At 51.7% G+C, this 14,446-nt stretch overlaps 1 protein-coding gene across 1 annotated transcript; it reads right to left on the bottom strand.

The window, feature by feature from the left end:
* Positions 1 to 1,941: 1,941 nt before the first annotated feature.
* Positions 1,942 to 7,747, bottom strand: ERCC6L (ERCC excision repair 6 like DNA helicase). Its single transcript, XM_075896603.2, has 2 exons — positions 7,607 to 7,747; positions 1,942 to 5,870 (listed from the first exon to the last, which is right to left on the bottom strand). The coding sequence occupies exons 1-2, from the start codon at positions 7,660 to 7,662 to the stop codon at positions 2,186 to 2,188; spliced, it is 3,741 nt and encodes a 1,246-aa protein (XP_075752718.1). The 5' UTR covers positions 7,663 to 7,747; the 3' UTR covers positions 1,942 to 2,185.
* Positions 7,748 to 14,446: the final 6,699 nt, after the last annotated feature.

The following is a 14,446-nucleotide window of genomic DNA, read 5'->3' as shown; positions in this document are numbered from 1 at the left end:
TATTCTGGGTTCGTATAAGTTACTAAGAAATTGTTTAAAAAAATTAACTTTGTAAGAAATTCTGTCTGTTCCTTTGTAAGAAATGGCTCTCTGAAATGAACTCGTCTTTGTGTTCATGCGGGAAGACGAGACAGGAGACACCAGCATCAGATGGGCAGAATGGTTAAGGAGGAGTTGCGAACACAGGCATCAGGCAATTCCGAATGGCCCAAGAGGGGCAGAATTATTCACAGGGATAAGTCCTTGCTTTTGAGTAATCAAGAAAAACCAGCTGCAGTCACTCCCGCTTCATATATCAAAGGATTGATGGGGCATAACAATGGAAGTAGCCTTGCGGTAAAACAATTGGATGACTCCAGCATGACTCTGGAGGTTACAGCCCTAAAAATGGGGGAGTGGAGCTTTGAAGATTTGAGTTAGTTCGGTAAAGACAACTTCGGCGCATTGGACGGCAGCTGACAGGCTGGTTCTACTTGGCCGGCACAAGCACCAATAAGACTCGCAACTATGACACTAGCTTTGAGATGTGCGTATGAATTAATGCATATGCCATATTTGCAATAAGTGTGGCCTATTGCCTTTTCCCCCTGAAAAATAACCCTGATGTTTCTAGCATAAGACTCTGTTCTTCCCCCATCTTCCCAGGAAAGGCAAGTGAAATCCACAGCCATGGCTGGATGGACTGAAGCTACTCCTCACCTACAGGTGTCCATGCAAAGATGAAAAGTGCAGTAATCCCCCACAGGAAACACTGGGCAGCTTCAGAGTACTCCTAGTAGAGTCAGCAAGACCTCAGCCACAAGTGAGTAGCATTTAGTACCATAGAATCCTTGTACAGTAACTTCACATTTAATGTGTGTGTTCAGGAAAAATGCTACTTTAAGTAAAAGAAAGTTAATGCAATTTCCTCCATAAGAAAGTATGTAAATAGTGGAGTTAGATTCCGAGAAAAGTTGTTGCCTGACAAAAGGTGTTCTACATCCGCAGTACACACTCTAAATACTGAATGATTTCATACTCTTCTCACCAATGAAGATTATGAAGCTTGGTTGAGACAGGGACATACCAGGGCAGGGGGCACAGGGGCTTGTCCCACTCCACCTCCCTGGCACTCCTGTGCCACAGCTGGAACACCAAGCAGGCAGAATGGGGCAATCCAACAACCTCATAATGGAACATTGCACAACTGTAAATGAGTGTGTTCTCTAACAGACCAGCAACCTAATAATGAAGCAATGTTAACCAGGATAACTCACTGAGGAGTTACTGTACTAGTCCCATTCAGGGGGACAGCAGTAACCGTTTCCCAGCCAGCATTAGATCAAGTGACCACATGCAGCAATTACCAACATAGGCTGCAACTGTGAAGCCAAGCAGGTTTCCATGCTTTAGTAATCAAGCCTTTTTATTTACGCACACCCAATCCGTGGCCCCACAAAGTCGCGAGACCTCCTCGTCAACCTCCTCCTGGCCTTAGCGAAAGCTGCCATCTATAATAGCAGGAGGAGGAAGTTAGACGAGGGGGTTCTCTGTGACTGTGGGGCCTATTTCCGCTCCTCCCTTGTGTCACGAATCCGGGCAGAGTTCCTCTGGGCGGTGTCCACTGGCTCCATCGACAGCTTTGAGGAGCAGTGGGCGCTGTCCGGGGTTCTCTGCTCGGTGTCCCCATCCGGCTCCCTTATTTTAAACCTGTGACCCGCACTCCTTGACCCTGTTGTCATTTTTTGTCCCCCGGATTCAGTTGAACATGGGTTCAGTGTCCCTCCCATAAGGTTGGGGAGGGGCTTTTAGAATGTGGGCGGGCTTTGCCCGCCCACCTTCCCATGATTTCAAATAGGTCCTCTTCAGCTGATCTACCGAGGAACAAAATATATTGACCCAATTTAAAGGCAAAAGGGTAAAACCCAGAGGCAAATTACTACAAATAAAACAGACATTGAATATAGAAAGGTGTGTTTACTTTAAGCATTTCTGAACATACAAATCAGTGAATGTACGCCTTTGAACTGCATGCAAAGACCCTTCTCTCCAGCACTCAAGTGCTAATTAAACTGCTTTTGCTCAGTTAAACCCAAATCTTGTTCATTATCTAATGAAATTTTGTAGATTGTTTTGGTGTTGGGTCCTTCTCCCCCCACACTCCCCAGTGAAATCAGGTTTGTGACTGTTCTTGTAACCAAAATCCTCACCTCTGTGACAGTTGTTTATATAAATTTAAGGTTATAAGCATAACTTCAGGATCTCCATTTTTTATGTCAAGAGCCTGCAGGAAACAGTTCAATGCATCTTGTAATTTTCCATTGTCTTTCAGTTTCTTCCCACATTCTATCAGGGCATCATAATTATCTGGTGCACGAAGAGAATCCACAGTAGTCTGACAATCTTTCTGGCCTGTGCTCTCCTTTGAAAAGCAGTCCATTTGCTCCCCAGACAGAAGCTCGGGGTCACCAGTAGATTCCTCTTTGTCAGTTTCATCTGCCTCAGATGTGACAGACTCTGTATCATCCAAGTAACTGGCTGTACCTTCTGTATCAAGTGTTTCTCCGACAGGTTCTTCCTCGGGCACCACAGATTCCACACTATGCTCTTCAGCTTCTTCTACCACAAGATCTTCTTGCACCTCATCACTATTCTCTGTTTGGGAGAGAGCTCCCATGGTTTCTTCAAAGTCCTCAACCTGGTCCATCACTACATTAATAAGGGATTTTCTAGAAGCTGTAGATCTGTTTCCCCTGGGGGAAAACGTGGATCCAATTAGAGATCTATCACATTTCGGAGTAGATGAACTAATTCCTGTTAGAGATGGACATAGAGGGCTGTTTAAGGGAGAGGACATTTTTTCAGGCAGATTTTCATCCAAAATTATGACTGAATTATCTTCCTCTTCACTATCCAAAACCATTCTTCTAGCATGCTTCCTTTTGCCAACAGCCATGATGCTGCTGCTTTCCATCAAGGCTTCACGCACTGGTGCAGAGTCATTTAGATCATTCATGGCTACATTACAGGGACTCCCAAAATCATCATCATGTTCTCTTACCCAAGAATTCATTGCAGAACTGCTATGGTTTCCTGCTTTGAGCTGAAAGCCTGCATTCTCTGAGTACTCCAGTATCTTTTCCATTTTTGAGACATCTTGCTGTCCATCTTCTGATTCTTCCAAAACAAGATTGAAGTCAGCCTGATATTGAAAAGATGTAACAGAGGTACTATCCAAACTGGCTTCGCTTACATGAGACTTCTGGTGTCTGCTAGGGAATTCTGATGTTACATTGAAAAGACTTTTGGATATCACTGGGAAGGCAAGTTCAGGGTTTTCATTCTCATCATAAGGCTGTGAATGCAGTGAAGAGGTAACATGGACATCACTTATGCTATGGGAGTGTCGGCTTGGTTCAGGACTATGAGTCTCTTTGTTAGCACGAGAGCGAATACCAAAGGAAGATGGTATAACATTTGGATCAAGTTTTTGTTCAGGTTCATGTATATTGGATTGTTTCAATGCCTTACTGCTAAGTGATTCATCAATATCCATATTAGACATATCCTGTTCCGGATTCTCGCCTGAATCCACGATCACCAAACTTGTCATTCCTGCACTGACATCAGCAACATCTTCATCCTCTATAAGATGAGCAACTTCTTCATTTGCCGGTTCAGCTAATACAGGTGGTGAAATGTAATTTGTGTTAAAGCCTGGCCATTCCTTTTTTGGTTGGGAAGAGGATTTGGGTTGTGTCAGCCATGCTCCCTCAGTATTATTTTTGATTCTCCCCATCAGTTGGTCTTTGAGCTGAGATTCTAACTGGACCAGCTCTTGAGCCTTCTGTACCCTTTGTTGAATATACTGATGAGCTTCTTCATTCTCAGCCTGTTCTTGAGCTATTTCTCGTGTATACATTAAGTCATGATCTGAAATGCCAAACATTTCCAGCGAGTGCAGGTAAGCAATATGTTCCTCCAACTCCAAGTCAGTCTTTCTTTGGGTGGCATGCAAGGACTGTAACTGAATCTGGGTTGCAGAGGTTTGAGTATCTTCCAGTGTAAAGAGTTCTCTTAATTCTTGCTTAGTGAAATACCTAAATGGGTTTTTTTTGTCACCAGTAGTTTGTCTTATTAATGAGTCTTTAAAGACTTGTCGCCTATATATTTTCTCTTCCACGGTACCACAGGTGATCAGCCTATAAATCACTACGTTTTCTTTTTGTCCAATCCTATAAGCTCTGTCTACAGCCTGGGCATCAGTAGCTGGATTCCAACTGGGATCAAAGATCACCACTCTGCTAGCTGCTGTTAAGTTTATGCCAACACCTCCGACTTGCGTAGTAAGCAAGAAGACAGAGTAATCTTTCTTACCCTGAAAGACAGCAATCCTCCTCTCTCGTTCCACCAAGTGTGTCACTGTTCCATCAATACGCATGGTCCTAAAATGTCTGTGAGTTAAAATGCGCTCTAAGATATCCAACATTTTTCTTGACTGAGAAAATATCAAAGTTTTATGCCCCTCCTCTTGCAGCCTTTCTAGAAGTCCCATAAGGAACAGCAATTTCCCAGACTCCTCAATCAGAAGCTTATCTGAGAGATGATCAATTTTGTTAGCGCCTGAAAATGCATCTCCTTCATTCTCCTTATCCTCAGTGTAAACACCTCCTTCCAAGCCAAGCTGGCTACACGCTCGGGCTGACAATAACCTGGGATGATCACATAATTTCTTTAAGACATTTAGCTCAGCCAAAGGTGACCGAGTTGTCATCAACAACTCCTTCACATGATCTAAAGAGAGAAAGTTTCTGTATATTTCTTCTTGAATTGGTGTTAAATACACCCACACAATGAAGTCATTTTTCCTGGTAAAAGAAGGCATTACAGGAGCAATGTTCTTACTCTGATCCTCTGGAAGACTGGTTTCGACTTTGTCAGACTTGTACTTTTGTATGTCGTCTTTAGTTCTTCGGAGAAAATATGGCTTTATAATAGTCATTAGATTTTCAGAGATCTTAAGTCCAAGAGCTTTTTCTCCTGGAGTCGCATCTTTTTCCCTTGCCCTTGTAATGGGATTCTCGTATTCCATTTTAAATGTCTTCACTGTTCCTAGGAGGGACCCTTGACAGGCAAAGTCAAACAAGGACCACATCTCACGTAGGTTATTTTGGACTGGTGTCCCTGTGAGGAGGATGCGGTTTTTTGCAGGAATAGCATACATAGATTTAGTAGTTTTTGTAGAGGAAGACTTAATTTTATGGGCTTCATCAAGAATAATGTAGTCCCAGACAAATTCTTGTTCATTAAAGCTAGAAAGTTGCTGCCAGTTATAGATCACCATTTGATACGTTGTGATCACTACACCAGTCTTTCTTTGGACTCTCTCTAGGTTTCTGTTCCGCTCAGTCTTGCTGGTGCCATGGAAGTCTTTCACCCTCAGTCCTGGAGTCCACTTGGCAAACTCTCTCCTCCAGTTGCTAACAAGGGTGGTTGGCATGACCAGCAGTACAAACTGTACGAGTTCAGCATCAAACATCCCAGAAAGGAATGCAATGATCTGGATAGTCTTTCCCAAACCCATGTCATCTGCCAGTATGCCCCCCTGCCTTCCATCGCGGTAGAGGCTGTATAAGAAGGCCACGCCTTCTCTCTGATGTTCAAAAAGTTTGTTGTGCATCTCTCCATAGATGGTAAGACCACTGTTACACACATCCACAAACCCATCCTCCTCCTCTGTGGCAAGTGCCAGCTCTGCAAGTGTTTCCTCAAGCCTTTTGATTCTGTTCCTCAGCTTTTCACTGGGATCAATTTCATTTGCAAGTTTGAAGAATTGAAGCGACTCTTCCAGATTTCCCTTTCTGGCCTCTTCTTTTGCCTGAGCCACATACCTATAGAACACAGGACAAAGCAGCAATGTTTAAATATATTAACTTCTAAAAACAACATATAACAGCTCTGCCATAATTAAGAGAAAAACCAGCTTTCTGTTTAGAAGCTTGACTGTTTTAGTTGCTTTAAACTCTATACAGGTAATTAGATTGCCTTGAAATTTAGTGTTGGGACACAGGATACAGGCAGTGATCCAAATTTGGGGGCACTTCACCCAGAGGTTGCTGGGGACATGTCTAAAAAAACAAAACCGTTCTTCTTAAAGTTGACATTCTGGCAAATTCTCGCCCACAGATAGAGATCAGCACACAGGGTCAAGAACAGCTTGAGGGTTACCCTAACGATAGAGCCCTTCCCCCCCCCCCCCGTTTTCCTCTTCCGTTCCCACACAGGAGAGGTGTATTTTATCTATTCATTTTCTGGATTTGATGTTGAAATTTGTCATTTCCTGCATTTCAGCTCACATGGGGGGGTTGGCTGGGAGAGCGACTGACAGAATGGGTCAGCTGTAAGAAAAACGGTGGTGGTGGTGGTGTTTTACACACACACACCCAGCAACCACCAGGTCACCCCCACTGGGTCCCAGGGTGTGCGCAAGGGGCTGGGCTTTGGGCTGCACAGTCAAGTGGCCTGGCCTGGCTCGGGGGGGGGGGGGGGCCCTAGGAGCCACATGCACAGCCCGGGGCAGGGGGCAGCGAGGGACACTGGGCACCGTGCCAGGCTCTGGTGGTGGCAGCTGCGTGCCTCAGTTTCCCTCCTGTCCAATGGGAAGAAGGCGACAGAGCCCCCCCCCTGTAGAATCCCGGCCTCCCCCGGCATAGAGACCCCCCCCCTCCCCCGGCGTAGAGGCCCCCCCGCCTCGAGCCCCCCCGCGTAGAGGCCCCCCCTCGAACCCCCCCGCGGAGCAGAGCCCCCCCTCACCCGGCGTAGAGGCCCCCCCAACCCCCCCACGGAGCAGAGCCCCCCCTCACCCGGCGTAGAGGCCCCCCCAACTCCCCCGCGGAGCAGAGCCCCCCTCACCCGGCGTAGAGGCCCCCCCCCAACCCCGCGCGGAGCAGAGCCCCCCCTCACCCGGCATAGAGCCCCCCCCCCCGAACTCCCCCGCGGAGCAGAGCCCCCCCCCCCGAACCCCCGCGCGGAGCAGAGCCCCCCCTCACCCGGCGTAGAGCCCCCCCCGAACCCCCCGGCGCGGAGCAGAGCCCCCCCTCACCCGGCGTAGAGCCCCCCCCCGAACCCCCGCGCGGAGCAGAGCCCCCCCTCACCCGGCGTAGAGCCCCCCCGAACCCCCCGCGGAGCAGAGCCCCCCCTCACCCGGCGTAGAGCCCCCCCCCCCCCGCAGAGCCCCCCCCCCCGCGGAGCCCCCAGAGCCCCCCCTCACCCGGCGTAGAGCCCCCCGAACTCCCCCGCGGAGCAGAGCCCCCCCTCACCCGGCGTAGAGCCCCCCCCGAACCCCCCGCGGAGCAGAGCCCCCCCTCACCCGGCGTAGAGCCCCCCCGAACTCCCCCGCGGAGCAGAGCCCCCCCTCACCCGGCGTAGAGCCCCCCCCGAACCCCCCCGCGGAGCCCCCAGAGCCCCCCCTCACCCGGCGTAGAGCCCCCCCGAACCCCCCCGCGGAGCAGAGCCCCCCCTCACCCGGCGTAGAGCCCCCCCCCCCCGAGAGGCCCCCCCCCCGCGGAGCAGAGCCCCCCCTCACCCGGCGTAGAGGCCCCCCCCGCGGAGCAGAGCCCCCCCTCACCCGGCGTAGCGCCCCGCCATGGCGCGCTGCGGGGGCCCGCTCTCTAACTGCGCCATAGCGCGCTGCCCGCCGGCCGCCGCTTGAAATGCCCGCCGCCTTCCCGACCTGCCCCGCGCGGGGCCGCCCCTCAGCCTATCACCCGCAGCATGCAAATGAGAGCCGGGCCCATCAGCCAATCGGCGCTTCTCAGCTGCGGCAAGGCGGAAGAGTCACGGGATGGGAGGAGAGAGCACGGGGCCAATGGGGGCAGGGGAGAGCATGGCAGTAGTGGGGGGGGGGAGCACGGGGCCAATGGGGGTGGGGAGAGCCTGGTGGTAGTGGGGGGGGGGAGAGCACAGGGCCAATGGGGGCAGGAGAGAGTATGGCAGTAGTGGGGGGGGGAGGGGCGGAGTGGGGGGGGGGGGGGGGTAGTGGGGGGGGGGGAGAGCCTGGCGGTAGTGGGGGGGGGGGGGTGGCAGGGGGGGGGGGAGAGCCTGGCGGTAGTGGGGGGGGGGAGAGAGCCTGGCGGTAGTGGGGGGGAGAGGGGTGCACTGGTGGGAGCAGAGGGCATAGGGACAGGGTGGGAAGCAGGGTCACCGCCTGGGCAGGGGAAGGAAGCAGCTGACTGTACCTGAGAGGAAGGGGCTAGGCTGCCATGTGTGGCATTTAAATAATCCCCCCCACGCAATGAGCCCTCTCCACACCTGTTACACTCATCCTTGGGCTCATTTACTGCTCAGCTTCCCAGCTGATTCTCCCCTAAAGCCCTGCTGGGATCCTTGGCCTGTGTCTGGCCGCACAGACAGGTAGGATCCTGCTTTAGGGATTCGCAGTCTCAGTCACCCAAAGGGAAATCATCCAATTCTGTGACCCATGTACCCTCTCTCAGAGACGCAGCAAACTCATCAGAAGATGCAGGCTGGAGGCCTATTATTCGCCTTTGCTGTACCTCCCCACCCACACACATTGTTCTCAACACACAGATCCACTAACGTTTTGCCAGAATATGCCAATGCCTCCCGCAGTTTCTCTGAGATGTTCTCAGGAAAGATGCATCTGGTCACATCCATTGTGCTACTGAGGAAACACACAGGCCCAGCGAAAGCGAACCCTCCCTGGGAATATCTTTGGGTGGGAGTGTCAGGGCAGTGAGGCTTCCAGCAGGGGCAGAGGAGGCCTGGTACATCATGTCCCAGGGCCAAAATGGACACAGCAGGGAGTGCTTGGCTCTGGAGGGCTACGTCTAGATTCGAACGATTTTCCGCAAATGCTTTTAACGGAAAAGTTTTCTGTTAAAAGCATTTGCGAAAAAGAGCGTCTAGATTGGCACTGATGCTTTTCCGCAAAAGCACTTTTTGCGGAAAAGCGTCCATGGCCAATCTAGACGCGCTTTTCCACACAAAAGCCCCAATTGCCATTTTCGCGATTGGGGCTTTTTTGCGCAAAACAAATCTGAGCTGTCTACACTGGCCCTTTTGCGCAAAAGCTTTGTGCAAAAAGACTTTTGCCCGAACGGGAGCAGCATAGTATTTCCGCAAGAAGCACTGATTTCAGACAGTAGGAAGTCAGTGTTCTTGTGGAAATTCAAGCGGCCAGTGTAGACAGCTGGCAAGTTTAAATCTTGCCAGTCTAGACACAGCCGAGAGCATTTGCCCTGACAGCAGTTTGGAGGACATACACACTGCTTGTATCCCAGGACAGAGGGCAGGGTAGAGTTTTTTTGGGAGCCCAACTCTGCACTTACAGGGCTGCTATGGGGCCAAGATTCAGGTGCACGGAGCAGCATCTCTGGTGGTACATCCCACTGGCTCTAGTCCACACTATCAACCCCTCACTCTGGCAACATGAACACCTAACTGTCCACAACTGTTGTCACATTTCCAGCAGGACAGTGAAAAACTTCAGGGCCTGGTGGTGAGGCGCACGTGCGTGCGTGTGTGTCCCTGTCTCGGATCAGTGTAGCATCAGCAGGCACCTAGCTGCCGTGCTCTGGCCCGTGCTCTCGGTGCCAGAGCTATCTCCTCCGTTTGTACATCTGCAGTCACTAACACAGCCCCATTGGGGCTACATCTAGACTGCAAGCCTCTTTCGAAAGAGGTTTTTTCAGAAGCTACTTTCGAAAAAGCCTCTTTCGAAAAAGAGCGCCCAGACTACAACCAGTACTTTCAGCGTCTAGACTACAAAGAGCACTTTTGAAAAAAGGTGTTCTTCCTCATAAAACGAGGTTTTCCACGGTAGAAAAAACTGCCACGTTCTTTCGATTTACTGTTGACAGAACGCGGCAGCAGGCTAGACACACCCTGTGGTTGTTTGGTGACTGGTCGCTGTGGAAGAACCTTGTTTTGTGAGTAAGCTGCCTGTCAGGGCTCTCTTGGATCACTCCCCTCATGGGCCTGAGTCAGTCTGCAGTGGACTGCACTGCCATTTCTCACCAGCATGGTGTGAATGGCGAGGTGATCACAAGCCAGTGACGTGGAGTAGTGCAATATGGCTTCAGGGTTCAGTGACAATTCATGGCCAGTTACAACTGCTCTGCTTCTCCAGCAAGGGCAAACCTATCTACTGAGTATCTGCGACCTTAGTGTCCTGCTGGCCACTAATAAGCAACTGGGGGCAGGGGCTCGAGGGGGACATGGGAAGGGAGAACTTCTTGTGATCTCACAGTTCCACCAAGCCATGACTTCCTCACTGGCACAAACCAGTGACCATGAATTGTCCCCCTCATCCCAATGGCATGTGGATGATTTATTTCAGGCCAGCCCCTCTGACTGTCCACTTCTGCCAGCACATCGCCATCTGTCACACCATGGGGCTTCCCTCCAGCTTATCTTCCTAAGACAATGTGCTGTGTAACTCTCATTGGGATCCCTCGACATGCAGGATGCAGCTCCATCCGGAATGCACACTCAGCCGGGGACCAGCAGTAGCACTGGCCGTGCCACTGAGACTAACAGCTGAGCAGTGTCCAAGACAGTGTTGCCTAGCACAACTATCCAAAGCTGGCGTGGGGAGGGTCCCAAACAATCAAATGGTGGTTTGGAAGAGAGTAAACTCTTGTGGATCAGGGCAGAAGCCAACGGCAAAACTTTGTAGTTTGTTTGTTTGTTTGTTTGTTTGTTTGTTGCAGGGGCACTTTGAGGTTTTTGGCTAATTACAAAATTGCTAGAGAAACAGACCAAGATAGCTGATTATTTTTAATTCCAGGAGGGACCACTGTAGTCATCTAGTTTGTCCTTTTACATAACACATAGAAAATCCCTCTGTCGGCCCCCATCCCACAACTAGAGGCTGTTTTAGAGTACGTGTTTGGGAAAGATAGTCACTCGAAGTACAAATTCCAGTTGCCTGGAGAATTCCTCAGGAAGCTGTTCCAATAGATATTACAAATCTGCCGCTTATTCCCAGCACAGCACTCTCTGAGCACAGGCCCAAAGACCCGGAGAAGTCCTGGCTGCAGAAAGAGAGGCAGCAGCTTAAGGAAAGGAAATTCAGGGAGCAGGAGCTGAGGCAGCAGCAGGAAAAGCAGCACCCACAGAGAGTGGAGTGGAGCTCTGGATGAGTGGTTGCTAAGCCCCGACCTGCCCACTCTTTCACCTTTTACATGTTCTTATATAATAAAAAACACTGTTGGGGATTGGTGTTTCCAGGAACCTGGAATGACAACAACTAGTTTCACTCCTTCATACTTATTTAAATAACACAGAGATGATTTTATGACTGAACCTGGGAATAATGTGTCAGAACTCTCTGGGTAGCGCATAGCAGTGTTTCTATTCCGTAATCACTGCAAATATTTCCACGAGTCATCACCAGGGCTGTCTGGAGTTTGAACAGCTGAGCCCACGTTGTAAGGAAATGGACTTTTTCTGTAGCCATATTGGAAAGCCTAAAGCTGGATGTCCACTTATCCTGAGTGTGGCCAAGTTTCCAGTGGTCCCAGAAAGTTTGTTTACAGCCACCAGTCCTGGCTCTCAGTGTTCTGTGCTGACATTTACTCTAATTTACCCGATGGCTGTGTCTAGACTGGCAAGTTTTTCCGCCAAAGCACCTGCTTTAGCGGAAAACTTGCCAGCTGTCTACCCTGGCCGCTTGAATTTCTGAAAGAACACTGACTTCCTACTGTCTGAAATCAGTGCTTCTTGCGGAAATACTACGCTGCTCCCGTTCGGGCAAAAGTCCGTTTGCGCAAAAGGGCCAGTGTAGGCAGCTCAGATTTGTTTTGCGCAAAAAAAGCCCCGATCACAAAAATGGCGATCGGGGCTTTTTTCGCGCAAAAGCGCGTCTAGATTGGCACGGACACTTTTCCGCAAAAAGTGCTTTTGCAGAAAAGCGTCCGTGCCAATCTAGACACTCTTTTCCGAAAGTGCTTTTAACGGAAAACTTTTCCGTTAAAAGCATTTGCGGAAAATCATGCCCGTCTAGACGTAGCCTAAATGTCTTGCAAGAGCCCAGGAAGCAGCGGCAGTGCTGGTGGTGCTGCTAGACAATACTGACCTCCCATAGTCCAGCAAATTCTCTGGTTCGGCACTGGTCAGGTCCCGGAGTGCCAGACTAGAGAGGTTCGACCTGTGGGCTAGTGCCATGAAGGCCCTTTCCCTTGTGAACGGGCATGCAAGCCCGCAGAGTGTAGGTTCACAGCAGAGACCCCAGAAGGGTGGGGTAGTGCCTCTGTTGGCAGGGTTATGCCAGCACCTAAGGGACAGGTAGGGGTGCATGCCTGAGTATGGCAGTGACAAGCAGAGAGGGTTGTGTGGCCAACATGGCACTGACAAGCAGAGAGGGTTGTGCAGCTGGTGTGGGACTGACAGGTAGAGAGGGTTGTGCGGCCGGCATGGCACGGATGAGCAGAGAGAGTTGTGTGGCCGATGTGGCACTGACAGGCAAAGAGGGTTGTGCAGCCCGCGTGACACTGACAGGCAGAGAGGGTTGTGTGACCATTGTGGTGTTGACAGGTGGAAAGGGTTCTGCGGCCGGTGTGGTGCTGACAGGCAAAGAGGGTTATGCACCAGTGTGGCACTGATGAGCAGAAAGAGCTGTGTAGCAGAGGCGTAGCGTGGGTGTTTTGCGCCTGGGGGCAAAGCCCAAATTTGCACACACACCCCAATCATTTGTTACTGTGGATCTGTTATTATTTCGAAATCAGCAAAAAAATAAGAACATAAGAAAAAAAATCACAAACACTACTAATAGCCACAGATCCTTGGATTAATGAGTTGATCAGTTAGGGTATGTCTACACTACCACCCTAGTTCGAACTAGGGTGGTAATGTAGGCAACTGGAGTTGCAAATGAAGCCCGGGATTTGAATTTCCCGGGCTTCATTTGCATAAAGCCGGGAGCCGCCATTTTTAAATGTCCGCTAGTGCGGACTCCGTGCCGCACGGCTACACGTGGCACGGACTAGGTAGTTCAGACTAGGCTACCTAGTCCGAACTACCGTTACTCCTTGTGAAATGAGACATACCCTTAGTAGACCATAGTAGACCATAGTAGAACTACCATGATGCTGTCTGGAGTAAGCTGGATGAAACATTGGACTGAAAAGTCATATAAACATTCAACACCAGAAGCAACAGGACATTACAATTAAAGACTTTTGTTAAGAAAGTTTAATTTTTCTTGCCTTAGCTATAGTGAACTGATTAATTATGTCATCAAAATCTATTTTTTGAGGGTCTCTCTCTCCACACTTAGAAGGGCCAGATCACTTAGTCTGTTCTGGCCCATTGATGCTCGAAGGTAAGACAGAATCAACTTTAATTTGCTAAACGAGCATTCACAGCTGGCAATAGATACAGTGACAGTGAGAAGTATTTGAAGAGCAACCCGCAAGTTGGGAACCACATCGTCACCATAAGTCATAACACACAGAAATAGTTTTAAATCAAAGTAACACACAACTGGAGAATCGCCCTCACTTTTTTGTGGTGCTGACAGGCGGAGAGGGTGGTGGGGCCTAGCGCTGACAGGCGGAGAGAGCAGTGGGCAGGGGTGGCGCTGAAAGGCGGAGAGGGCTGTGGGGCGGGGGTGGCGCTGACAGGCAGAGAGGGCGGTGCGGCAGGGGTGGCGCTGACAGGCGGAGAGGGTGGTGGTGACAGGCGGAGAGGGCATTGGGCGGGGGTGGAGCTGACAGGCGGAGAGGGCGGTGGTGACAGGTGCAGAGGGTGGTGGGCGGGTGTGGCGCTGACAGGCAGAGAGGGCAGTGGTGACAGGCAGAGAGGGCGGTGGGTGGGGGTGGCACTGACAGGTGGGGTGGGCGGTGCTGACTGGCGGAGAGGGCGGTGGGTGGGGGTGGCACTGACAGGTGGGGTGGGCGGTGCTGACTGGTGGAGAGGGCGGTGGGCGGGGGTAGCGCTGACAGGCAGAGAAGGCGGTGGTGACAGGCGGAGAGGGCATTGGGCGGGGGTGGAGCTGACAGGCGGAGAGGGCGGTGGTGACAGGCGGGGTGGGCAGTGGGCGGGGGTGGCACTGACAGGCGGAGAGGGCGGTGGGCGGGGGCGGTGGTGACAGGCAGAGAGGGCGGTGGTGACAGGCAGAGAGGGCGGGGCGGGGGTGACAGGTGGGGTGGGGGGCGGTGGGCGGGGGTGGCGGGGGGGTGGGCAGGTGGGCGGGGGGCGGGCGGGGGCGGTGGTGACAGGCGGGGTGGGCGGTGGGCGGGGCGGTGGTGACAGGCGGGGTGGGCGGTGGGCGGGGCGGGGGTGGGGGTGACAGGCGGTGGGCGGGGGTGTCGCTGACAGTCGGAGAGGGCGGTGGTGACAGGCGGGGTGGGCGGTGGGCGGGGCGGGGCGGGGGCGGGGCGGGGCGGGCCCATTGCCGCAGGGAGGGTCCCTTGCCCATTGCCGCGTGTCCGGGCGCGGGGCT

The sequence above is a fragment of the Pelodiscus sinensis genome, chromosome 13 (assembly GCF_052426305.1).
Source record: "Pelodiscus sinensis isolate ZL-2025 chromosome 13, ASM5242630v1, whole genome shotgun sequence".
NCBI classification, from domain to species: Eukaryota; Metazoa; Chordata; order Testudines; family Trionychidae; genus Pelodiscus; species Pelodiscus sinensis.
This window is presented reverse-complemented; position numbering and strand designations above follow the sequence as displayed.

Bases quoted from the DNA above. Each gene is read 5' to 3' on its own strand.
- ERCC6L (XM_075896603.2), bottom strand. From the start codon at position 7,662: ATGGCGCAGTTAGAGAGCGGGCCCCCGCAGCGCGCCATGGCGGGGCGC. The intron at 5,871-7,606 runs GTGAGGGGGGGC...TGTGTTCTATAG, and splicing joins ATGGCGGGGCGCTACGCCGG to GTATGTGGCTCAGGCAAAAG.